General features: G+C 32.8%; 4 protein-coding genes across 5 annotated transcripts; 3 read left to right on the top strand and 1 right to left on the bottom strand.

Annotated features, from left to right (window-relative positions):
* Positions 1-2,140: 2,140 nt before the first annotated feature.
* Positions 2,141-4,049, top strand: LOC105109804 (c-Myc-binding protein). The gene is made up of 5 exons (XM_011004623.1): positions 2,141-2,252; positions 2,402-2,474; positions 2,572-2,620; positions 2,803-2,926; positions 3,745-4,049. Exons 1-5 carry the CDS (start codon positions 2,235-2,237, stop codon positions 3,823-3,825), a joined length of 345 nt encoding a protein of 114 aa, XP_011002925.1. The 5' UTR covers positions 2,141-2,234; the 3' UTR covers positions 3,826-4,049.
* A 2,557-nt stretch (positions 4,050-6,606) lies between these two features.
* LOC105109802 (uncharacterized) lies at positions 6,607-15,163 on the top strand. Of its 2 annotated transcripts, none has more exons than XM_011004620.1 (6): positions 6,607-7,150; positions 10,940-10,992; positions 12,839-12,970; positions 14,017-14,169; positions 14,369-14,660; positions 14,741-15,163. In XM_011004620.1, exons 1-6 carry the CDS (start codon positions 6,769-6,771, stop codon positions 14,791-14,793), a joined length of 1,065 nt encoding a protein of 354 aa, XP_011002922.1. In that variant the 5' UTR covers positions 6,607-6,768; the 3' UTR covers positions 14,794-15,163. The 2 variants fall into 2 exon arrangements, with proteins under 2 accessions (XP_011002922.1, XP_011002921.1); XM_011004619.1 differs by having other exon boundaries at positions 6,608-7,183.
* A 2,342-nt stretch (positions 15,164-17,505) lies between these two features.
* Positions 17,506-22,102, top strand: LOC105109801 (protein EIN4-like). Its single transcript, XM_011004618.1, has 2 exons — positions 17,506-20,351; positions 21,285-22,102. The coding sequence occupies exons 1-2, from the start codon at positions 18,600-18,602 to the stop codon at positions 21,825-21,827; spliced, it is 2,295 nt and encodes a 764-aa protein (XP_011002920.1). The 5' UTR covers positions 17,506-18,599; the 3' UTR covers positions 21,828-22,102.
* Positions 22,103-23,572: 1,470 nt separating this feature from the next.
* LOC105109800 (probable carboxylesterase 18) lies at positions 23,573-24,912 on the bottom strand. The gene has a single exon (XM_011004617.1). The coding sequence runs from the start codon at positions 24,697-24,699 to the stop codon at positions 23,701-23,703; it is 999 nt and encodes a 332-aa protein (XP_011002919.1). The 5' UTR covers positions 24,700-24,912; the 3' UTR covers positions 23,573-23,700.
* Between the last annotated feature and the right edge of the window lie 432 nt (positions 24,913-25,344).

The following is a 25,344-nucleotide window of genomic DNA, read 5'->3' as shown; positions in this document are numbered from 1 at the left end:
AAGTAAAAAGAAACAATCTTTACCTTTTCATGAATTGGAATGAATGTAATTTAAAGAATTTCCTATATTTTCTAATCTAGCCTTTTGATTTTTCTCATGGAATGTAGTCCGTTCAATCTTATAAAGAGTTCTATTGTATATATTCTTGTGACCTTTTTGGTTGATTCTTTACTCCTCCTAGTGACATCGGTGTTGATGCATTCAAATTACCCTTTTAGAGCTAGAATTGCTTCTTGTATTTTTTAGTTGCATCATGTCTTCCAATAAATGTTTTAATTGTAACCATCAAAATCTCCATGTGAGTGTTAAACTATCCATTCCATTTATTTTGTTCTTGCCATTATTTGTTATTCTCCACTAGTTGTTTTTGCAATTCTTGATGAAAAACTTGTATCCTCTAATCTACTTACCTTTCATGTTCTTCCAAAACCTTTATTTTGTTGCTTTCTATCATCATTATGCTCAATATTACTTTGTAAAAGGCTTTAATACTAAATTATTAAGATCACTATTAATAATGAGAGAAAAAGATTGAGAATTAAAGGAGAGTTCAAGAGAGAGAAGAATTTTGTTTGTAATACAGAAAATTATTGTATTATTTATTGATTGCTTCTTCAATACAAAGTTCTTATTTATATCATCACCTGTAATATCTCATATCGGTGAGTGAGGGAGTGGTAACTAGTGTTATTAAGAGTGATGGTTGCTGACTTGTCATATGTGTTTTGGGACGTCAGGCTCAAAAATGAGCTCATGTCACTAAGAACAAAACCGCGAGGGTGGTAAGACCCAAAACAGACAAAAATGACAAGTTAAGTCAAGCTGTTACATTTGGTATCAAAGCCAATTTCACTAGTTGTCCGATTGTGCTGATAAAGTCGTTGAACTTTTTAAGGAACGTGTATTGTAATATCCCATATCGACGAGTAGCGATAACTAACCTTATTAAAAGTGTTAGTTACTGACTTGTCATGCGTGTTTTGGAGCGTCAAACTCAAAAGTTGGCTCGCATCACTAGGAACAAAATTGTAAGGGTGGTAAGACCCAAAATAGATAATATATGGCTAATTGGGTTTAACAGATAATATAAGACAAGTTAGACCAATTTTTTACATTACCTAACTAACTTCTTCATAGCAACTAATTGTAATTACTTGTTTAACACATAATTCTAACTGTTAGCCAACTAATTTTCTACTCCATTCCGCTAGCTAAATGTTCTTTTTGAACTTTATTATTTCTCATATTATCTAGTTGTTCAATCCAGCAACTTCAATATAATAGCTCTAACATAATTTAAAAAACACAAGGTTTAAAATCTCATTCAAGATTGGTTTTAGGTTGAATATAAAAAAATTAATTTGATGAGATTTTGTTAATCTGAATAAGTTTTTATTAATTAGTTCAAATCTAGCATGGTTAATTCTAGGAATTGTTTTTTTTTTTTAATATTAGCTTGACTAAAACATTATTTTTAGCTTAATCTCAACATATTGTGTTATAACTTAATTAAAAAATCTTCCGTAAAAGTTTATATTTTATAAAAAAAATTATTATTTTTTTATATCCAAATTATATAAGAAATCATTATTCACATGTATACATTCAAATGTTTTTTTTAATTTTAATATTAATAAATTAATTGAAAATAAAATATGAAATCCAAAAAATAATATCTTATAGTTTGTATCTCTCTAATTAAAAAAATAATTTGTTGATTTGGGTTTGAAAGATAAATACTGTTTGTTTTTACGTTTGAAAAGTATTTTTAAAAAATTTTAAAAAATTATTTTTTATTTTAAATCAATATTTTTTATATTTTTAGATTATTTTGATACACTAATATTAAAATTAATTTTTAAAAAATAAAAAAATATTATTTTAATATATTTTTAAATAAAAAATATTTTAAAAAATAATTATAATCACATTCTCAAATACACTTATAATATTATTTTGAGAGTATTTTTTAAAATATTTATATTTAAAAATATATTGAAATAATACTTTTTATTTAAAAATAAATATTTAAAAACAATAAAAAATTAAAAGAATAATAATTTAAAACTTAAAAAATTAAAAAAGCGAACAGTGTCTACATCAGGAAGGCCCACCGATGGCTGCACCATCATTATTGTTACTTTCTTACAAAAAAATTTATAAGAAACGATTAAAGAATGCAAAATCCCCATCTAAAGTAAAGAAGCAGAGCTAGAAATCAGAGCAAACGGATCATGATGCGATACAAAGAGGTAAGCACTCTCTCTCTCTCTCTACAAATCTTCATTCTCATATAAATGGGTTTCATTCTTTTTATGCGAAGCTTGGATTTTTGGTGTCTTTTCAATGTCAAGATCTTAATTTTTGTACATTTTTTCATTTCCCCACTTTTTGTATACAGGAAAAAGAAGCAAAGAAGGAAGCTTTCAGGAAATATCTTGAGAGTAGTGGAGTTGTTGATGCTCTCACCAAAGGTTTCTTCTTTCTTCTTCATTTTTTTCTTCCCTAGTTTTTGACTTTTACAGTGAATTTTCTTACTTATTCATGATTTTTTTGTGCGTGTGTTTGTAGTCTTGGTTGCATTGTATGAGCAAAATGACAAACCTTCTTCTGCTCTTGAGTAAGTTTTGGTTTCTCTGTATTTGTTAAATATACAAACTCTAATAAATAGATAGACTTGCACACTAAAACAATGTTTTTTCTTTCTTTTTTATTTTATTTTATTTTTTATACAATTTATTTTCTTGTAAAAGTGCATCCAGTAAATTATTTAAATAACGAAATTTTAATTTGTTTTGATAGATTCATTCAACAAAAATTAGGCGGCCCAAGTTTGTCTGAATATGAAAAGCTGCAAGCTGAAATGTCAGAGTTGCAAAATAAGTATAGTGATCTGTTGGGAGCCCATCAAGAAACTTGCAAAGAGGTGAGGCTTTTATGCTATATTCATGCATTTTGATCTTAAATGTGAGAAATTATAGTTTTTTTCTTTTTGAAGTTAGTAAACCCTAATTTGTGGATTTTAAGTTAAATGCTAAGTAATCATGACTCATGACCAATAGTCGTAGTGATAGGTTTGACATGCTTCAAAGACCATGGACACTGTGGACCTAACAGCTGAATGCTGTTGTATTTGATCCTGGTTTTGTGATTCTCAAATAGAAGCATTCCTAGAGAACAGTTTGTTGTTCAGCTGTGTGGCACTGGCTTTGGAATATCTCTCTCAAAATGTGTATCCATAGTTATCAAGGGCTGATGAGAAATCTAAACTCTCAAATGATGGGAAAACGCCAATTCGAGCATGCATATGTGTAGGACTTGATAGACACGCCCACGTAGACAGAGATACATGATTGCCAAATTCAGACAGCTAGGTGGCAGTAGATGCATCTACATGCATATGAATCTTCCATGACAATTTGCTGTGCCAGTCATATTATTTACTCCATTTAAAACCAGAAATCAGGTGACCAGGTGAAGAGAATGAGCTGAAAATACAACTAATTTAGGTTTGTCTGCTTAAAAATTTAAGTTTGTCACCGTCCATTTTTATCCATTCTGATTGCGACCAATGAATACTTAATTGAAAGTAATCATGTTAATAAAATCTTAACCAGCTGTATTTACCAGGCAAGAAACCATGATGAAAGTCTGATTGCAGTAACTGCATGTTTTCAATATGTTTTCCCATTGTCACATGTTCCCCATCTGACCCTTATTCTTTGTTTTAATGGTTCGTTGCAGTTGGAGGAACTTAAGAACTCACATAATGTTGCATCTGCTACAGACACTACAGATGGGGAGGCACCGAAGGACGACCCTTGAATATCCTGAGGAAAAAATGGAGCACCACCATGCTAAATAAACATTAATATTCGGACAATATCAAGTGATTATAAGAAACCATTGTTCTGTGTTCCTAACTTGTTGTATTCTTGGAATGTAGTGTATAGCAGGATTTTTTTGTGTGTATCTCTATTACTGGTTAATTTTTGTGAAAACATTCCTTGATTCTCTTTCAATATAAACGAAATCTGATCCTGAGTACTTTCACCTGTGTCATCACTAATGTTTTTGCCTATAGCTGGAATCCTGGAGGAAGGATGAGGTTGAGGATGGTACGACTTTGGTGGATCCTTTCCTGAAAAATAAAACCAGTGTATTTACTGCAAGTTTTAGGCCAAGTATAGCCCTGAGAATTCTCATAACAGCGAGCAAGATGAGCTATGCTTCTGTCTCCTGCCAAGGAATGGAAGTGTTGTGTTCAGAAGTTGTAAAAAGTTCACCATGATGCTTAGGATAATGTTATCAGGGATTGTTGTGTGATCCTTAAGACCCCATTATGCTGTGTGTCACAAATAGTAACTTATTTAAGAAGGGTATGTTCTTTCCTTTTGAGCACAGGTCTCCTGGAAAGGTTTGCACCATCGTTCATGCCAACGGCGAGAAAAACAAGTTATTTCGTCCATTAACAAAAAATTAAAATAAAATAATGAGTAATGAATCACTTTTTTAAAAAAAAAAGATTGAAATAATGAATAACTTGCTTGTTGAGTAGACCTGATTAGATTGTTGGTTTGTAATTTAAAAAAACAAAATATTTACGTGTAGCTAATATATTTTTTAATATAAAAAAACTTTAAGATAAATATAAATTGATTTCATATGAAAAGGTTGATTTCATTAATTTAAAATTAATTTGGACAATAGATAAACTTATAATTTGATTTAAAAAAAATTAAAAATAATATTTTTTAAAAAATATATATACAAGAATATATTAGATTCATCTAAATCAATCAAGATTAACCTTTTAAATTTACGTTCTGGATTATGAAACCATAATAATTATAAATAAAACAAATCAAAATAAATTATAAAATTTAATTATCGATCAATCCAATATTACATGATAAAATTGAAAAATAATATATTAAAAAAGGGATTTGAAAAAAAACCTAAATCAATCCTAATTAACTCTCTAAATCCTTGACCCGGGTTATGAAATAAAAATAATATTATATAAAGTAAATCAAAATAACTTATGAAACTCAATTCTGAATTAACCTGACGTTAAAGAATGAAATTGAAAAAAAAAAAAAAAACGACACAAGTTAATCTGAATTAACCTATCAAACTCATAGCCCATGTAATGAGATCGAAATAATTTAATAAAAAGTGAACAAAAAAATAAACCAAATCAATTCGGGTTAGCCTGTCAAACCAACAATCCAGATCATGAGACTAAGATAATTCATAAAAAGCAAATTGAATAAATCATGAAGCTCAAATTTTAATAAACTCATTGTTAAATAATAAAATTGAAGTCTAAAAAAATATGCAATAAAATAACTTGAGTTTATCCAGATTAACTTATAAAGTTTGTAACCTGGATTATTAGATCGAAATAATTTCATACAAAATAAACTAAAATAAATAAGAAAACCTAATTACTAGTTAACTAATGTCCAAGATGTTAAAGTATAATTTTTTTTTAAAAAAAATAAAGCAAATAAAATTATTCCATTAAATTCATGATATGAGTAATAAGGCTTAAATAAACATACAAAAAATAAACTCTAACAAGAAATAAAATTTATTTTTAATAAATCAAATATTAAATGGTAAAATTTAAATAATAATAATAGAATTATTATTATAAATAGTGTTTTGTGAGGTATTTTACATTAAAAATATCCTTTTCTTTTAATTTTTTTAATAATAATTAATAGTGAATTTTCAATATTTTTACAAATTTAATTGCTAAATTTATTCCCTTAGTCTTAGTCTTTTTATTGGTGACAAACTATATGAGGTTTTATTTGATATTTTAAGACTAATTTATATGTTAATTAAAATTAACTTTTATTTTTAAATACATGTTCCTAAGAAAAGTTCATAGTATAGAAACTATAACTATAGTTTTGAAATTTGGTCTAGTTAGATAAGCTGACTGAGAACTTGTCTGATTTGAGACTAGAATCAAATCAAATTTTAAAAAATAAAAACAGTTAAAAATTTAGGTAACCCAATCAAAAATCAGATTGCAATTCATTGACCAATTTTTTTATTAAAATAATATTATTTTAATTTATAAAAAAAATAAGGTTAACTTGGATTTTATACTAATTTGACCACCGAATCAGGTTTAAAAATACTAAATATAACTATCCTTATTTAATTAAAAAATTAAATAAACAAGAGAAAATTAAATATAAAATTTTTAAATAGATAAATTTTTTTTAGTGGAACGGTATATGAATTTTTTTATTATAAATGTCTATATCTCTCATGTTAAATAAATATTGAAAATTAAAGAAATAATTGTTTAATAAGTACATATATTTTTATTTTTTCAACGAAATTATATATAGTTTTTTTCTTCTATTTATATTTATAATTTAACTATCAAGTAAATATTAATAATTACTGCTTAAATATTATAAATATCTTAATCAATTAATTTATAATATTTTAATATTTTAATTTAAAAGAGTTAATATAGTATAATTGGTTTATCTAGATATGCTAAGAAAACAAAGATATGCATCATCATAAAATCCAAGCCAATCAAGTAAGTAATCCATCGGCTATAAATCACTCTCTCTCCCCCCAAAAAATATCAAGAAATCTGAAAATTCCTTTTTCTCTCACTCCTTAAATAAAAACCCTAAAATACTCTCGAATCCAAAAAAAAAAAAATCAATTCCTTCAAAATCAATTTTTTTTTTAAAAAAATCTCTCTCTAAAAAAAGAAAAGAAAAAAAAATGGAACCCAACGAACCACGCCAGCAGCAGCAACACCACTTCACCTCTTACTTCTCCTCCACTCCCACCACCACCAACACCCCATCACCCCCCAATGGCCTGCTGCCACCTAATCACCCCACAGACTCAACCACCCCTACCGGGTCCCACTTGCTCTACCCTCATTCAATGGGACCCTCAACCACGGCTACAGTGACAGGAGGAGGAGCACCAGTGGAGGCAACATCAGCAAAGAGAAAGAGAGGGAGGCCCAGAAAGTATGGGACTCCTGAGCTGGCTTTGGCTGCCAAGAAAACGGCTACATCTGCTTCTGTTGCTGCGTCCAGAGAAAGGAAGGAACAACAACAAGCTGGTTCTTCTTCCACTACCTCCTCTTTTTCAGGCTCTTCTTCCAAGAAATCTCAACATGTTCTTGGTAAAGGATTTTTAACCCTTTTATGGTTTGTTTGCGAATTGTTTAATCATAAAATGTGGTTTAACTCCTGGAAGGGTTTTGTCTGTAGTGGTGTAAATTGTTGAATTTGTTAGCTGTTTTTTTTGGTGTTCGTGGTTGTGAAATGACGTGTATTTGCTTGAAAGGTATGGCCTTTGAAGGTGTAAATGTCAAATTTTCCAATTAGTTGAAGTTTTGCATGTTGTATGATACTTGCATGTATTTGTTTAACATTTTACAGGGACAAGATGTGCAATTTTTCATTTATATGGTTTTTGGTTTTCAGGTGGCTCTGTTTGTGAGATGTTTTTTGGACTTTGGTTGTGAAAATGTGACACTAAATCTTTCAGTGGTTGAATGTGAAATTCATCGATTCTGTTTTGTTCTTTGGGTAGTTTTGTTTCTGAGATGTTGTTTAATTGCCTAAAAGGTTTCATCTTTGATGGTTTAAAATGAAAATTTTGAGTTAGTTGGAATTTTCAATTGTGTACGAGGCATTGCATGAGTCTGTCTTGAGTTTTTATTTCCCCCGAAATCTTAAAAATTGACAATGTGTGGGTGTGACTCCAAATATCTTTATTCCTTATTTCTTATGGTTTGATGTGGAGTGTAGCGAGTTAACTAATTCTACAATGTAATTCCTTGAACAGCAGCTCAAGTATTATAGAGCGATTGCTTAAAATAAAATATTTTTGCTGCTTAGTTGGTGTTCGGCAATGCGTTTCAAAGATTTTTTGAAAAAATTTAAATTTTATTTTATTTTTTTCTTTACTTCAAATTAATATTTTTTTATGTTTTCAAATTATTTTATTGTGCTGACATCAAAAATAATTTTTTTTTAAAATAAAAAAATATTTTAATGCGTTTTAAAATGAAAAGCAACCACTACGACACTCTCAAACACCCTTAATTCCTTGAAAAGCTTCTCTTTTGTGGTTTGCAATTGCGACAAGTGTTTAGAAATTTGCATTTTCTGTGAGGGTTTGTATTTGGTAACTAGTAATTTTGAAAAATTTGTTTTGTGCTTGATCTGATGAGTTCAACGAGCTAGTTGTATCTACGATGGTTTCTAGCAACTCTTCTCTTAGTGGGAGGTTATTGCACATTATCTCTTAGTGACATCTTGTCTTTTGATATGTTGAATTTGTATTTCTTGAATCAATGAGGGTTTACATTTTGTTCTTGTGAGTACTTACATTGCATAATCCATCTTTTTTTCACTGGGTTATATTCATTGGTTTCTGTATTCTCCACTGCTTATTTTTTTCATTGGGTCATATTCATTGATTTCTGTATTATCAGACAAGTCGACTATTCTTTGTTCTAGATTTTCATGTTATGATTCTTGAAATTCTTTATTTACATTAGTTTCTGATTTATTATAGTATTAGACATTTATATAAGTTATCATTTGATTGGAAAATTGAGCTAACAGTATTTAATTGTGCTTATACTACCACATGGGGTTTTCTCTGAACATCCTTTAGCAATAAAGCATATCATATTAGGTATAGCAGAATAGTGCAAGAGGTGCTGGTTGATCAATATTGCTGATATTAAGATCTCTTAATTTGTATTAGTATATAATTGAAAGGAATCAGAAAGCAGCTACTTTATTAATATTGTTGGGCTTGCCATTGTAGATGTTCAATGGTTGTAGCTGTCTTTATGGGCCCTTGCAATCCTCATAGCTCAAGTACTAGTCTGTTGACCCTGTTGGGGTCATATAATTTGTCATGGAGGCTGCAATTATTTTTACTTTGCAATGTGTATGTTCATTTTGGTTTGTGGATTCATCATCAAGTATTTTGATTATTTGATCCAAAGAATGGAAAAGAAATCTAGGCAATATTTTGCATATAAGGTTTTTTAATGAGGCTTCATTTTCATCAACCCCAGTTCTTTTCTGTCGCATTCTCTTTCCTCCAAACAATTCATTGGTGGCCCCATTAACTGCATGCCTCTTTGATATGGTTACATGATCTTGTCTATCTGCTGTGCCAAGCATTCCTTGTTCTGTTCTTTATATTGTTTTGCTAGTTCTAAATGCTATAAAACCATATCATTCTTAACTCCCATCTCAGTTTCAAGCTTGATCTTTCTGCCAGTCTTGCGCTTGTTGGATGTTCTGTTTCTCAGTGAATATTAGGCCTTATGACCATTCTTGTTCTGCACAACATTTTCATTGTATAGATAAAGAAATTGATGTAGGAGGGAGAACAAAATTTAGTGCTAGGTTATCTGTGTGATATTAGACAATCTACATAGCCTTGAGTAGGAGTATCTTGGTATACCTAAAAAACAATAAGCAATCTTTTTTCATAGCTTTTGAGTTATTAGGAGGCTTGGATACTATCTTGGTGTTTGTAAGGCTCCTTTTGTGAAGCACTTGACTTTTAGTTTGAGTGAGATGGCAACCTAACCTGTACATGGGTTTTGGTTTAGTTTAAATAACTCTTCTAGTTATGCGATGTCACTGATGCTGCATGCAGATTATTAAATCAACACTCCTGCTATAAATATGCTCTATGGGGTGTCAAATGTAGCTTGCATTTGCAAAATTACATCAAGTAGGTTCCCTTTGCCTCCTGATGCGATCATTCTTCAAGTGCCTTTAGGGGTGTAATGTAGCTTGTTGTGCAAAACCTAAGCAAACCAAATAATAACAAAAAAATGAAAGGGACACGAAATATAACATGGTTTGGCAAAGCCTTCTCCACAAAATTTCACTATCAAATATTGCAGATTACACCCACTAATTAAACACTGCACAAATACCTCACTACCCAAAACCCAAAATTATACCCAAGAAAATCACTCATGAAAAATACCACACTAATTCTTTTGGCTAAAGGTTTTGGCTACTGCACTACTTTTGGTTGCCACCACACATCATCGATATTGGAGGCACACACAATCTAGTCACTACACGTGCTATTTATACAAGCAACAAGGTCCTTCATTAGGAAAACTTCTTCAAGTTGAACTTCAACAATAAAGTCCTTTTCCTAAACATAATGTGTCCACACGCAATTACCAATCTAAACGAAACCAACTTGCCAATTTAAGCAGCAGCTCAACATAGCTGATACTCAGCAACATTGGGTTGCTTTAGTTTTTAAATTTATAGTTTGTTAGTATGTTGTGCCCATAGAGTGGAGGCTGACTTATCCTCCTTTTTGTGATTGTACTTCTCTTTCACTATTAATGCATTATCTTTTCTGTAAAAAACTATAGTTTGCATTTGATAATGTGTAGAGAAAGTTTTTTGATGTAATTGAATTTGTCTGACTTGCATATGAGAAATGCATGCATTTTTTAGGTGGTTGCTGTATGTGCTACTAGGAAATTGTTTCAGAGTATAATTGATTGGGAGTCTTTTCTAGTCAAATAAGAATAGATTATTGAATTTATTAACCTCAAATATGATCCCAATTTGCTCATTGGAATTGGGATTACCTTCTTCAATTAGTTTTGGAGTTGCTATTGACACTCATTCCCGATAATGTCATTTGTTGGTTAAGAACTTTGTATGTTATGAGACTGATATTTGTTGTTCTGTTTTTGAGATCGTCCATCCATGAATGTCATTTCATTACACCATCTTTTTGTAAATGGTAAACTTGCATTCCTTCTGAGTTATTTCTTTACTCAAATTATATTAATTATCACTGTTCTCTTTGATTTTATTACACAGCTTAAACACTTGTCGATCTTGCTTTTTATTCTTTATTGCAGGCACTGCTGGGCATGGTTTTACACCACATGTTATTACTGTAGCTGCGGGTGAGGTATGGAAACTCCCAAGACTTGGATTACGGTACTGTTATCAGTGATGAGTTGGTAGCCTATAAATGCATTTATCTGGTTATTATCTTTCACATGCTAAGAAAGCATATAGAAAAATCTTTTTTAATGAAAATTTCCTTAGCTCTGTCTACTATTTGTTTGTTTTTAATTTTGTGTATAATACATTCAAGCACTGTGTTGCTTTGATGGGGTTGCTCTTTTAGTGACTGGCTAAAAGGGTGGAAAACCTTCATCAACCCGCTCATGTCTTTTAAAAACATGGATTCATTTACTTCCTGAATTTTTTATTTTTATTTTTCAATTTCATGGGAAGCATAATTTATCCGTGATTGGCCTGGTTTTCTGAACATCTAATTTTAAACTTTTGATGTAAAACTGAAATATATACTTAGCTGTAACATGGAGGGATGTTTTCCTTTGCTTTCGTGTAATCTTGCTGCTCAGTTTTGGTATGCATATGAGGAAATTGTTTACTTTTTCGTGTTTTCTTTGCTGGGAGATAGCTAATGTTCTTGGTGACTTCGCTCAATGTTCTAGACACATGGTCTTTTTAATTGTTAAAGAACTTGTAATTGTATGTTCGGTTTATGTTTGCAAATACTTGAGGAGATCTGTTTAGAACATGTTTCAGTTCCTTTAGCTGTGGATGATGATGATGTCAAAATTTAAGGGAGTTTTGAGATTTTGAGTGATGTACTGTGTGCTGGACTATTATCAGAGATGCATGTGGTGGAAGGTTACTGATTGCATCCTAAAACAAATATTTATGCTGGCCACTACCAGATATGTGATAAACGAGAAGTGGGTTAAATTTTTATTGTCTTATAGCTTATGGTTTACCTTTTGTTGTTGTGGAAAAAAAAGTGAGAAAGTGTTCACTGACATGCATAATGAAGTTTTAAATATGATAATGAAAAAAAAAAAAAAGACTAATCTCAAATTCCTCACTGGCCAAGTTCTTATGCACAATACTAGTGGTTTCCATACAGGAAAGGAAAAATAATTGGAAGTCCAAGAATAGAGTTGACAATGGAAGAATCTATAAATATGGTGTCTGTGAATTCCAGATACAGTATTTATCTGATAATGTAGACTCTTGTGATTGTGATGGCAGATTGAATGTTAAAAGTTTGCCTTTTGGGTTGTTAAAATTTCCCAGGTTCCTTTTGCCAGGTGTTGCAATATTTCTTTATCATGGTCATTGACTGTTGGTTCCTTTTTCACCCTTTTTTTAAAAAACTTTTGCTACATTCCATTCCTGTTCCTTTTGAAATGATAAAGTTTTCTAATGAATTTCTTCATGTAGATGTCCAGATATTAGTCAGTCAAGGTAAGAAACTGCATGTTTTTTTTTTTTTTTTGATCACTGGTTTGTCTTGGTTCCTTCTGTGATTTTTCCAAGTGTCTAGAAAATCTATGATTATTTACTTGTTATTTTAAATGTTCAACAAGGTGATTGGATCTTTGTGGTATGTCATTTGCGCATACAAGCTGGAAAGCTACTCCTTTAAATGTCATGCACAGGTGATAGTGTGAATATTTCTGTTCCTAAACTGTCAGTTAAGAGTTCCCTTCATTCTTGATCTTTATTCTGATGAACAACATTATGTGGTTGAGTTGTATACTCAAGAGTCATGGGGGCATTCAAGTGTAAGAATTTGGGATGTGATTGGGGCGGGATAGATCACGATTAATGTAGTTTTGCAGTCTTTTCTTGTATCTATTCAGAATTAGTTGCTGCAACAAGAGGGTAGTTGGGATGCCAATAGTGGTTTTTGTAGATAGATGAAACTCTGTTTCTTCCTCAGTAAAATAAATTCCTTACAGGATGTTGGCCAGAAAATCATTCAATTCCTGCAACAAAGCACGCGTGAAATGTTTATTCTATCTGCATCTGGTTCAGTCATGAATGTATCTCTTCGCCAACCAGCAACTTCAGGAGGCAACATTTCATATGAGGTAATTGTTTATGAGCATGTAACTTTTCTGAATTCCAGAACTCTGTTCTCTTTTCCTTGAATCTTCAGATGGACATCATATTGTAAAACGAGAGGAAAATAATGATGATAAAAAGATTCAAAACTTACTCGCTTTTGTTAAGCATGCCAACTTTCATGCTTTGAGAAGCATGCCAATTTATGCTTCTTTGATATGGCCTCCGGATATCTTTTTCAATATCATGATTCTGTATTTGACTGGAAGAAGGGTACTTCTGAAAGATGACATAAAGAACAAATCTAAGAAGGGAACAAAAAAGTTGCATCCCTTCAAGGCTATATGATAAGAAAGAACGACATTACAACTGCAAAGAAGTAGCCTCATAACGGTCCAAGTGCCCCACTGGTTTTGAGAAATGACTTCTGGTTAGTGGTGTTATAGTGTCAGACTTTCAACTGCTGCACTTATGAAAAGAAGACTCATCTCCTGGGTGGTTGGGCAGGCTGGAAAGGATGTGTCAATAGCATGGGGTTTGACATAGAGTATTTTTTGAAAATTCAAGGCCAGACATGTAAAGGAACCTATACTTAGGTGGTCTAGTTCTACTACTACACAAATCTGAATGCCAGGGAAATATGAAAGATAACTGAGAGCACCCTTTTTAGTAGATTTCCATGGTATCACGGTTTGTTCTTGTTGCCTGGACAGACTAGTTGATATAGTATATCTTGACTGCCCTTTGGATGATACAGACAGCAGTATCTTTGAGAAAATTCCACATCTCACTTAATGTATTTCTTGAAAATAAAATGTATACTGTGTTGCTTTCAAGCTTCTGAGAACTGGAAGCATTTGTATTATTTTCATGTGTTGCCAAAGAATTCTCTGATAGTGTCTGGGTTAAATATTAGCTTGCTATTTGCTTAAACAATTGATACTACATCTGATAAAATTTTATATTCTGAGAAATAGCTTGACAAGTTGAAGTGCTAGCTAAAGTTGTAAAAATGATATTCTGAGGTGATCAGAAATTAATTCTTCATTCCTGTGTGCTCTTTTAACATCAGGGCCGATTTGAGATCATTTCTCTGTCTGGATCTTATATACGTGCTGACATGGGGGGAAGAGCAGGTGGCCTCAGTGTATGCCTTTCTGATTCAAATGGCCAGATCATTGGAGGAGGAGTTGGTGGACCTCTAAAGGCTGCTGGCCCTGTGCAGGTATTGCTTAAAATATACAATTTCTCTAAAATATGTGATGTATGAAGTAGGGAGCAAAATATGGCTGAGGACCACCCTATTCATTTGAAAGCACATGCATGTAAAAGAGGGTCCGGATGGTAGAAATCCTGTTCCACATTTAAAATGTTTGCGTGATTATGTCATTAATATTTATGATTTATTAGTTGTTTGTGCACAGGTCATTGTCGGTACTTTTGTGCTTGACAACAAGAAGGATGGTAGTGGAAAAGGTGATGCATCTGGCAGCAAGCTTCCATCACCAGTTAAGGCATCAGTACCAAGTTTTGGCTTCCGCTTACCAGTTGAATCTTCTGTGAGGAATCCAGCGAGGGGAAATGATGACCTTCTTACCGTAGGTGGAGGCAATCCATTTACAATGCAACCTTCCACTATGCATTTATTATCTGCAAGAACCATGGATTGGAGGAGCAGTCCAGATGTCAGAACAACTGCAGGTTATGATTTTACAGGTAAATATATAAGACTCCCCCCTCTGTCCTCTCCCGCTCATGGACTCACCAACTGACATGGGTTGTTTTTCATTTTTCAGGAAGAACAGGTCATGGAGGATCCCAATCTCCGGTAAACGGTGACTATGATTGACTTCCAGATTACAGATTGGTTGACTTTTGAAGCACTGTTTTGTCGTCTATCTTCAATCCCAGGTACATTGACCAGAGAAAATGCATGCACAACCTTTTGCAACCTTCGTGGAGTGCCGGATGATATTCTGTACAGTTTAGCCACTCTCTATACTCCTTGCTAGCTCGTGGTCGAAAATTAGAAGTGTTAGCCTTAGGTTTATGCTCATGCACTCAGTTGCAACTCTTTTTTTCTTTTCTTTTCTTTTTTTGTTCGCATACTGGAGTTACTGGCTGATTCCTGTTGACATTGAATTAAGATTCAACCGAGAACCTGGCATCAAATGACAAAAGTTCCGCCAATTTAGATAATTATACTCGTTCTGGATTTATGCCGGTGTCCTCCCGGGATAATAGAATGTGTTATTCTGAAAACCTACCTGTCTTCTGCATCTTTTGGCAAATAATTCATATCTTTTGTGGGTAGATTGCCTTGGCAACTCCAAGCATGTGTAAGATAGACTTCCGTTTCTTTTCTACAAGTGGAGGTACAATCTGCAACTTGCAAAGGTTTGCCTAGTCAAATACATGGAGACAGTAGCTGCTTACATCTTCAGTGTTTTTTATTTGAAAATATATTAAAATTTCTATTTTTAATATTAGAATATTAAAATTATAAAAAAATGTTAATTCACTATTTTAGCATAGTCAAGGGTGAATACATGAGAAGTCTCTGGTCCCAGTTGGAGGAATACTGGGGAAACCTAATTGTATATTGAAGCCCGCATCTCCTTTCTTGCTACAATATTATACTTAATAGGAACATGTCTTCACTCCTTTGGACACAATTCATGGTTATCTTTGCTTACAAGTTATTAAGATTGTCTCCGTGAGTTTAAACAAATACTATACTTAAATAAACCCTTTGAATAATGACTACAAACATTTTAAAAAAAATTACTACAATGAGGTGATCTTACTTGAATATTGATTATTTAGATATAGGTTTTTTATTTGTTTGAAAATATATTAAAATAATTTTTTTTTATTTCTAATATCAGTATATCAAAATTATTAAAAAATATATTAATTTGATATTTTTAAAATGTATCTAACCGCAATTCTAAATATTAAAAAAGGGTGCCTAATAAAGTTAAATTAAAAAAATTTATTTGAAAATATGATATAATTATTATTTTGAAAAAGAGGCAACATAAGCTTTTTTATTTATTTATTTTGGGATGTAGCTTGTGCTCTGTTTTCATTACTGTCTTTAAAAATAAATCTATTTAACTACTAAAAAAAGAAAAAAATAGTTTTGTTATAAAACAATTCAAATTAAAATAAATAACTCATACAAAAATTAGAAAAAAAGATTTAAAAAAATAGAAGAAGGAAAAAACCTAGCTTATCTAATTAAAAATTTAAGTTAATCCACTGATAAGTTTGAAACTTCACTTTTGAATTTTTATTTATAAAAAAAATTAGTTAAAAAAATAATGTTTTAATTTATTTCTTTTTTAAAAAATTAAAGGATTAACTTTCTCATCCCGTGACACGATAGAGTCACGTTAGTGACAAAATTAATTAATTAGTTTAGTCGAATCAGTGCTGAGTGGCCCCCCTTTTCTACCTGTAGGCAGCACGTGCTACACGTGACAGGTGCTTACATATTGTGGTTCACGAAGCAGAGTAGCACTCCCCCTATCCTTAAAAAAGAGCCACACTTTCTAACCGGCGTGGACTAGAACGGTTAAAATCACCACGTAAGCAGCTGCCTTCGTACGCGCGCAGAACCTTGAGATCTTCGCCAGTTCATTGCACCATCCGACGGTGAGCATGCGTGGAAAATGCCACATCATTGATCTACCAAGAAATTGTTTCATTTCATTTAATTTATTTGTTAATTCAAATTAATATTCCTGATGGAGTAGGTTAATTTAGATAAATCCAGATCAACGTTATTTCTGTATTTTAAAAAAAATAAAACGATATAATTTTAATATTTTTTAATAAAAAATGTCAAATTAAATTTTAACTAAATCATAAATTAATCCAAATGTATTATATCAGATCAATAAGGATAGAGGGTTACTTAATTTAATTTATGTGTGGCACGTGTGTGTGTGTATTGTTTTATTTAAAAAATAAATTCGCGTACCATATTTAACACATGTCATGTAATAATTGGTCAATGATAATTTAAAATATCAGATGGATATAGAAATTTTTACCCAGACTTAAGTAACACTTGAAAACTAGTTTAGAAGGATTAGGTATAATTTAGCCATTTAAAAGAAAGTCTCTCTCTATCTATTAATGTCAAATGTGCAGAATATTTTTGGTGTAAAAATATATTAAAATAATTTTTATATTTTTTAAATATTAGTATTATAAAAAATGAATAAATATTAAAAAAATAAATTTAATAATTTTCTAGAAAAATATACTTTTAAAAAACATGTAAAAGCAAAAACTATCAAATATATTCTTATTATGCTAATAGTTTTTGTGATTATAATTTAAAAAGATATTCTTAATTGTAGTTTAAAAAAATATATATTTGGTCAGATAATGTAAAATAAATAAAATTATAAATAAAAAGTAGATTATTTTAGTTTTTATAAAATAAAAATTTAAATAAAAAATATTTAATTAATTAGAATATTTTTTCTAAATCTAAAGTTACCACACTTATGATATTATAAACAAAAACAATGAAACCAATTCGATGAAATCCTTGCTAATAATAAGAAAACGGAGCAAATGCCAAAACTTTCTTGATGAGCAAAAAGGTTCAATAATGGAAGGGAAGAATAGAAAACCATATTCTTGATGGGGTGATGGGACAGAGAGAGAGGAGGGTGTCTAGGTTCTCCTCACATTCAGTATGTGTGGAGAAGTGAGGACCCCACTTCTTAAACCCTATTCTGTGTTTTCTTCTACTGTTTCTTTCTCCCGTCACATCTCAAGTTCACCACACTAGTTTCTCTCTTTGAACTTTATTAGAGAGGGGAGAGGTGATTTAGGCTAAGCTAGGAAGAAAAAAATGGAAAAGAAAAGCGGAAAGATCTTTTCTTGAAGAGGTATATAAATCTTTCTTCTTTGTGAGAGTGATTGATAGCTCATAGAGCAACAATTCCACTTTTACTGGGCAAGAGAGGAAAACCCCCTTCCCCCCTTCTTTTCTTTTTTTAGAGCGAGCAAGTTGATGCATCTTGACCTGGGTTTTATTCAAAATATAGCAAAAAGTAATTGGTTTTGGCTTGGATAGGGGGTTTTGACTCAGGAGAGGCAAAAGGTGTGTTCTTTCTTGCTTCTTTTATTTGGTCCTCTCATCATTTCTGATTTCTCATTTTGTTTTCCAACATGATAGATAGCTACTTGTTTTCAATTTAGAATTTTGGGTTTTTTTCTTCTTCTTGTATGGCTATCAAAATAATAAGATGAGCAGTGGTGGGGAAACGTGTCAAAGGTTACTGGTTGTGGAAAGAAAATCACAGTGGTCTATTTTTTTATGGGTCTGGAAGATCTTGAAATTTGGTTGATGGTGTTGTGTTGTTGATTTTTAGTGTGAAATTCAAGTTGGTATTTTAGATCTTGGAGTGTTAGACATGGCTTTGTTATAATTGGTGAGCTTGTGTGTGTCTGTGTTTGTGTTTGAAGAGTTCAGACCAGGGAATGCATATTCATACTTGGGGTTCTAGAGACATGGTTCAAGTAGTTCTCTTTCATATTTTGTTTTTTGGATTCTGATACACTAGGGATTTGTAAGATTTAGGAACGTGTGACAAGAATGCATTAGGCAAGTGTTCACTTGGGTGCGCAATGTTAAGAGCATTAGCTTCTAGATTCTTGCTGATTTCATATCTAGCGATCTTGGTCGCTGCAAGTGACAATGACTTTGCGAATTGTAATTGCGATGATGAGGGTTTTTGGAGCATACACAACATTATGGAAGCTCAGAGAGTGAGTGATGTTTTTATTGCAATTGCGTATTTTTCGATACCAATTGAGCTTCTTTGGTTTATTAGCTGCTCCAACTTTCCTTTCAAATGGGTCCTTCTTCAATTTATAGCATTCATAGTCCTTTGTGGACTGACACATTTGATCAATGCATGGACTTATTATGGATCACACTCATTCCAGCTGATACTGTCCCTCACCATTGCCAAATTCCTCACGGCCTTGGTCTCTTGTGCAACTGCCATAACCCTTTTAACTCTGATTCCTCTTCTTCTCAAATGGAAGGTGAGGGAGCTTTTCTTAAAGCAAAATGTGTTGGAATTAGACCAAGAGGTGGGGATGATGAAGAAGCAAAAGGAAGCTAGTTGGCATGTTAGGATGCTAACGCAAGAAATCAGGAAGTCCCTTGATAAGCATACAATATTGTATACCACTCTGGTTGAGCTTTCTAAGACTTTAGATTTGCATAATTGTGCTGTATGGATGCCTAATGAGAATAGAACGGAGTTCCATCTCACCCATGAGTTGAAAGGCAATTCTAAAATTTATCGCCGTTCTATCCCGGTAAATGATCCAGATGTGTTAGAAATACAAGGTAGCAAGGGGGTCAAGGTTTTGAGGCCTGATTCAGCTCTTGGTGCTTCAAGTGGTAGAGAGTTGGAGGAGTCAGGCGCTGTGGCAGCAATCCGGATGCCAATGCTACAGGTTTCTAATTTCAAAGGGGGGACACCTGAATTAGTGGATAATTGTTATGCTATACTGGTTTTGGTTCTTCCAAGCATGAGTTGTAGAGGCTGGAGCCATGAGGAAATGGAAATAGTGAAAGTAGTTGCTGATCAAGTAGCTGTGGCTTTGTCTCATGCAGCAGTTCTTGAAGAATCAAAAGTCATGAGAGAGAAACTGAGTGAGCAAAATCGTGCACTGCAACAGGCAAGGAATAATGCAATGATGGCAAGCCAGGCGAGGAATTCCTTTCAAAAAGTGATGAGCCATGGGATGAGGAGACCAATGCACTCAATCCTGGGATTGCTTTCTATGTTCCAAAATGATAATATGGGCTTCGAGCAAAGGATTGTTATTGACACATTGGTGAAAACCAGCAATGTGCTTTCAACTTTGATTAATGATGTGATGGATATTTCAGCAGAAGATAATACTGGAAGGTTCCGTTTAGGGATGAGGCCCTTTCGTCTACGCTCCATGATCAAAGAAGCTTGTTGCCTTGCTAAGTGCCTGTGTGTGTATAAAGGTTTTGATTTTGAACTTGATGTTCAAAGTTCTTTGCCTGATCTAGTGATAGGAGATGAAAGAAGGGCCTTTCAAGTTATTTTACACATGGTTGGATATCTTTTAAATATCTACAATGGAGGGGGCAGTGTCATATTTCGAGTTTTTTCAGAGAGTGATAGCGAGGGCAAGACAGATAGAATGTTGGGGATGTGGAAATCAAATGCTCCTGATGAGTTTGTATGTATAAAGTTTGACATGGAGATCAGAGAAGGAAGTTCTCTATCAGATGGAGCTAGCTCAACCACAAATTCTTCTGGTAGGAGGCAAAACAGTGCTGAAGCTAAGGAGGGTCTGGGCTTCATCATGTGCAAAAGGCTTGTACAGGTGAGACATCAAATATTATTTTTATCTACGTGGACTACACATGCCAGTAGTTGATAATTATTGCTGCATTATTGTGCAATAGAGGCAATGGCAGTAGACACCCTTTGAGGTGTAATGATGCCATTTTATGCACCTAAATCTAGAGATGAAAATGCATTGCACTGAGAGAATTGCTAGTAAAATTTATGAAAGAAAACTTTCTTTTCTAAGTTTACAACTTCTTGTAAATGCATCTGATGAGATTTGAGGCATTCTCCCCTTGCAGAATGTTTCAATATGACCTTGTTCTATGGGCAATCTCTCTTAGCTAGTTCCATTTCTGGAAATTATAACTCACTTTCGCTTCCAAATAACCTCACTAAATATTGCCCAACTTAGATCTCGTTTGGCATGACTTTTGCAAATTATTCAAGTTTTCTTTTTTTACTCAAAGAAAAACCATATGTTCGGTTTGAAATAACTTTCTTGAATCAAAAACTTATTTCTACAATCAAGTTAAAAGTTGAAATTTCTAACTTGTAACCTATTGATTCTAACTTGTACCATCTCTGTTCTTGAAAGAAATTGTTCTCAGCCAATGCCTTCCAAAGATATGTCCATCTTAAATTATTTTTGTCAGAAGTCATTCATGACAATTAACTTTAGAATCATGACTCGAAGTCTAAAATGGTTCTCTGTTAGTCATACCAAATGGACTCTTCATCCATATCTCATTTGTTTTTCAGTTGGTGTCACCTCCATATAGGACTCAAAAGCTTTTTATTTTATTATAAATGATTTGGTGCCATACCATGCTTTGTTTGTGCTGTGGCTTTTATGAAAGCATACTAAATAAAGAGCTTTGTTTTCTTTTTCCAATTTATCTTCCTGTAGCAGATTTAAGATGCATGAACTATATACTATATGAAACAATATTAAGAAGTGTATATGCAGATGATGCAAGGGAATATCTGGATATCTTTGAACCCTCTGGGTTTTGCACAAAGCATGACTCTGGTTCTTCGGTTTCAAATCCGACCATCTTATGGAAGAGCCACATTTGCCTCGGGACTTTCCTCAGAACAACCAAGTTCCATTCCTCAGTTCAGAGGCCTTCGAGTTATACTTGCTGATGATGATGCTTTAAACAGAACCGTTACCAAGAAGTTGCTTGAGAAGTTAGGTTGTGAAGTGACTGCTGTTTCATCCGGGTTTGAATGCCTTAGTGCTCTTAGCTCTGCTGAAACTTCTTTCAGACTAGTTGTTTTAGATATTCAAATGCCAGAAATGGATGGGTTTGAAGTGGCAACCCGAATCCGGAAGATCCGAAGTCGTAGTTGGCCATTGATTATAGCTGTGACTTCCAGTGCTGAGGATAATGTTTGGGAGAGATGCCTGCAGATGGGAATGAATGGAATGATCCGAAAACCTGTTCTCTTACAAGGGATGGCGGATGAGCTTCAAAGAGTTCTTCAGCGGGCCGGTGAAGGATTGTGAAAATAAGTCGTAAAGATGACCGGTCATTCTTTTATAGAGCAATCTTTCAAGGGCCATCACTGCTCTTAAATCAAACAAATCCAGCATGGAGATGTTTAACTTCTAGCGTTATACTTCATGGTATACAAAGTGTAAACTTTTACCTCTCTAACGCTAGAATTTCATAGAATGGATAATGACTCATGAGAAACAGCAATTTTTATATAGAAGCAAAAGGAACCTGAAAATTATTCAGAGAAGTGAAATAATACAGAGACTAAATCTTCCAGATGTGCTCAATCTAGTTGGATATTTCTTGGCCCGGATGCTTTTACTAATTGTTACTTTATACAAGATTAGCATGGTCTGTGATTGCTGTCTGCTACACCTTTCATCTCTGTGGAAAAATAGTAACTTCCAGCATTCAGGAACAAAGGGTAGCCCACTTTGATCCAACGTGAAACGTCAAAAACATTGATTTTGAATTGGGTCAGTCACTTGAGATTATAGTAGTCAGACCTGGCCCGGGGTCTGACCTCGAAAATGACACTTTTCAAACTCTCTGTATCCATTCCATGCTAGGGTTGGCTTCGAGCTTGGGACCCAAAGGATTGGGTCGTTTCTCTGCCCTGCAAGAACCCCCGCATGAAACAGTACACTTCCGACTGGCTATGCTGCGTTGGGGGGCAGGTGCATCGGGTAATCTAATAAGACCAAACACACAATAATCGTTTTATGTATTTCTTGGCATTTTATGCTGTCCTCTTCTTCATGGCTTCTCTCCCAGATACAATGAAAACTGTACTGTGTCAAACTATCAATTATCAACCCAGTTGTCATGCACATTTCATTGAACATTTCCCTTCCCAGTTCCCCTCGACATGTACAAAAACAGTCTGCAAAAACCAGCTAGCTGGGTCAATTGCTGATTAAAATCTGATTTAGATCAAGTTTACTTTCTATCAAGTAAAAAATTAATCCGATCAAATTTTGAGTGACTTAACTGATTAATTAGTACTTGACAGATTAATTAATGATTTGGTTGACCTGAATAAATCACTGTAAAATCTGATAATGTCAACTCTAAGGATTTATTTTTAAATTTTTGTCTAAAACAATGTTATTTAATTTATTTTTTCTCAAACATCATTTAGTTAAAAATAAAACCCAAAATGGCATTATTTAATAATAAATCAAGGTTGATTATAGATAGGGAATTTAACATGGCAAACCTACAACTTCACTTATATCACTTATAGACCGATAATTATAAAAAAAAAAAAAAACTTATTTCAGTTTGTTTTTATGTTTTAATAAAATTTTTAAAAAAAGTAGAAATTTTTTTATTTTTTTTCTTGTTTTTAAATTAATATTTTTTTTAGTATTTTAAATTATTTTGATATGTTGAAATCGAAAATAATTTTAAAAAAATAAAAATATATTATTTTAATATATTTTAAAATAAAAAATACTTTAAAAAATAATCATAACTTTATAAACACTCGTAAAATATTATTTAAGTGTGACCGGTAGTGAAATGAAAGATTTTTTTGTAATATTATTTTTTAATTAAAAATATATTAAAATTATTTTTTTATATTTTTATATTATAATATTAAAATCATTAAAAAATATCTAAAAAAATATTAATTTGATATTTTTTTCAGCCACTTGTACTTCCAGCATTGAAAACAAATTAGCGTTTCTTGCTCAAGGAAATTTGTTCTTGTCGATAAAACCAACTATGTAATTTATTGTGGACAGATAACAATACTCAAATCATATAATCTATCTTCAATAGTAAATAAAATCATTACAATTTAAATACGATTTAATTATTGAATGTGAATAAAATAAGATATAATAATAAAATAGATATCTTCGTCTCCTCCACCTATGTAGCAGATGACTGCTTTTGCACGAAACTCTTCACCTCACCGATCAACAATGAAAATTCAGGCGATTCAGGCAGGCAATAAAACCCATGAAAAACATTTGGATACTCTACCAAATGCACTTCTTTCCCAGATTTCTTCAGCCCCTCATGGTACCTCTTCTGCCAATCTTGCAAGGGATCGAACCCTCCGACAAAGAGTAACGTCGCAGGGAACTTCACGCCTTTAATATCCACCGCATTTGGTCCGAAGACATTAACTACAGAGTGGTTTCGGTCCGATCCCTCAGGCAGAAACGCCTTCCACATCCAGTCTGTACGTTCCACTGATATTAAAGGAACCCCAACAAGCTTGATTTCTGATTCTGTCCTTTCTTCCCCTCCAAAAAATGGCTGCATTGCTATAAGTCCATTGATCTTTATGTTAGAAAATGTGTGTTCACAAGCTTTGAGCACGACATGATGAGCCAAGTTACCCCCTGCACTATCACCTGCTATAAAACACCTTCCAAGATCCAAATTTGCTGGGAGATTCTCAAAGGTCATGCCATCGATGTATATCAATGCATCAAAGCCATCTTCGTACTGGCATGGGTACTTGTACTCAGGAGCAAGCCGATAGTTAACAGAGATAACAACTGCATTAATTTCACGTGCAAGTCGCCGGCAGAGGACGTCAAAAGATTTTGAGTTAGCCGCCATGAATGCGAAGCCCCCACCATGAAAGAATATGATCACAGGCAGAGCATCCGTAGTGGCGGTGGATGTGGGGGCGTAGAGGCGGAACCACAGGTTGCGGGTAGGGTCAATAGTGTTGTCGAAAGAGGAGACCCCATTGACTGGTCTGGAGGAAGCAGCGGCCTTGGGGTCGAAGATGTTCAGTACGCTGCGGTTTACGGTGTGGTCGGAACGGCTGGCGGCGCGAATCCCAAAGGAGTGGGCGGCGAGGAGGAGCCTGGTCTTCAATGAGAGGCGAAGAGTTCTTGGTGTTTCTGCCATTATCAATTTTGGGTTGAATTGTAAATGTTAAGATTGTTTATATACTCACATGAAGAGAGTAAAAATAAAATAAAATGATAATGGCAGAAACACCAAGAAGTCTTCGCCTCTCATTGATTTGGATTTTTCTTGGGGTGGAATTTCTTGCTCCATCTGCGTTGCAGCCTATGTTTTGCATCCAAAATTATTATTATTATTTGTGCTTTGTACATCCCAATATATATATATATATATATATATATATATCTTTGAGTTATATAACGTCATTGTTATTGTAGGAACATTATTATTATTTAAGAATTATCGAAGTCCTAAACTTTGGTCCCAAATTACTCAATGTGTCTAGACTAATTATACTTTATTTACATATGATGAATTTATAAAAACAGTTTGTTATATGACTGTTTGTAAAGTTCTACTTTTAGAATCGAGCATAACAACTCAAGCTGATATAGATCAATTTAATATAGTTTTGATTTTTAAATTTTAAATTTGTTATTTAAAAATTATTAATTTGAGTTTTATAAAATTTAAAATTATTAAAAATTTATATAATTATTAATTTTTAGCCATGTAGAATTTTAAATTAGTTAAATTAGTCGAGATACACGTAAGTTAGCTTGAACATCCATATTAATGTAATAT

Source organism: Populus euphratica, unplaced genomic scaffold (assembly GCF_000495115.2).
Source record: "Populus euphratica unplaced genomic scaffold, PopEup_1.0 scaffold231.1, whole genome shotgun sequence".
In the NCBI taxonomy this organism is placed as follows: Eukaryota; Viridiplantae; Streptophyta; class Magnoliopsida; order Malpighiales; family Salicaceae; genus Populus; species Populus euphratica.
The sequence above is the reverse complement of the archived record's forward strand: the minus strand, read 5'-3'. Positions and strand labels throughout refer to the sequence as shown.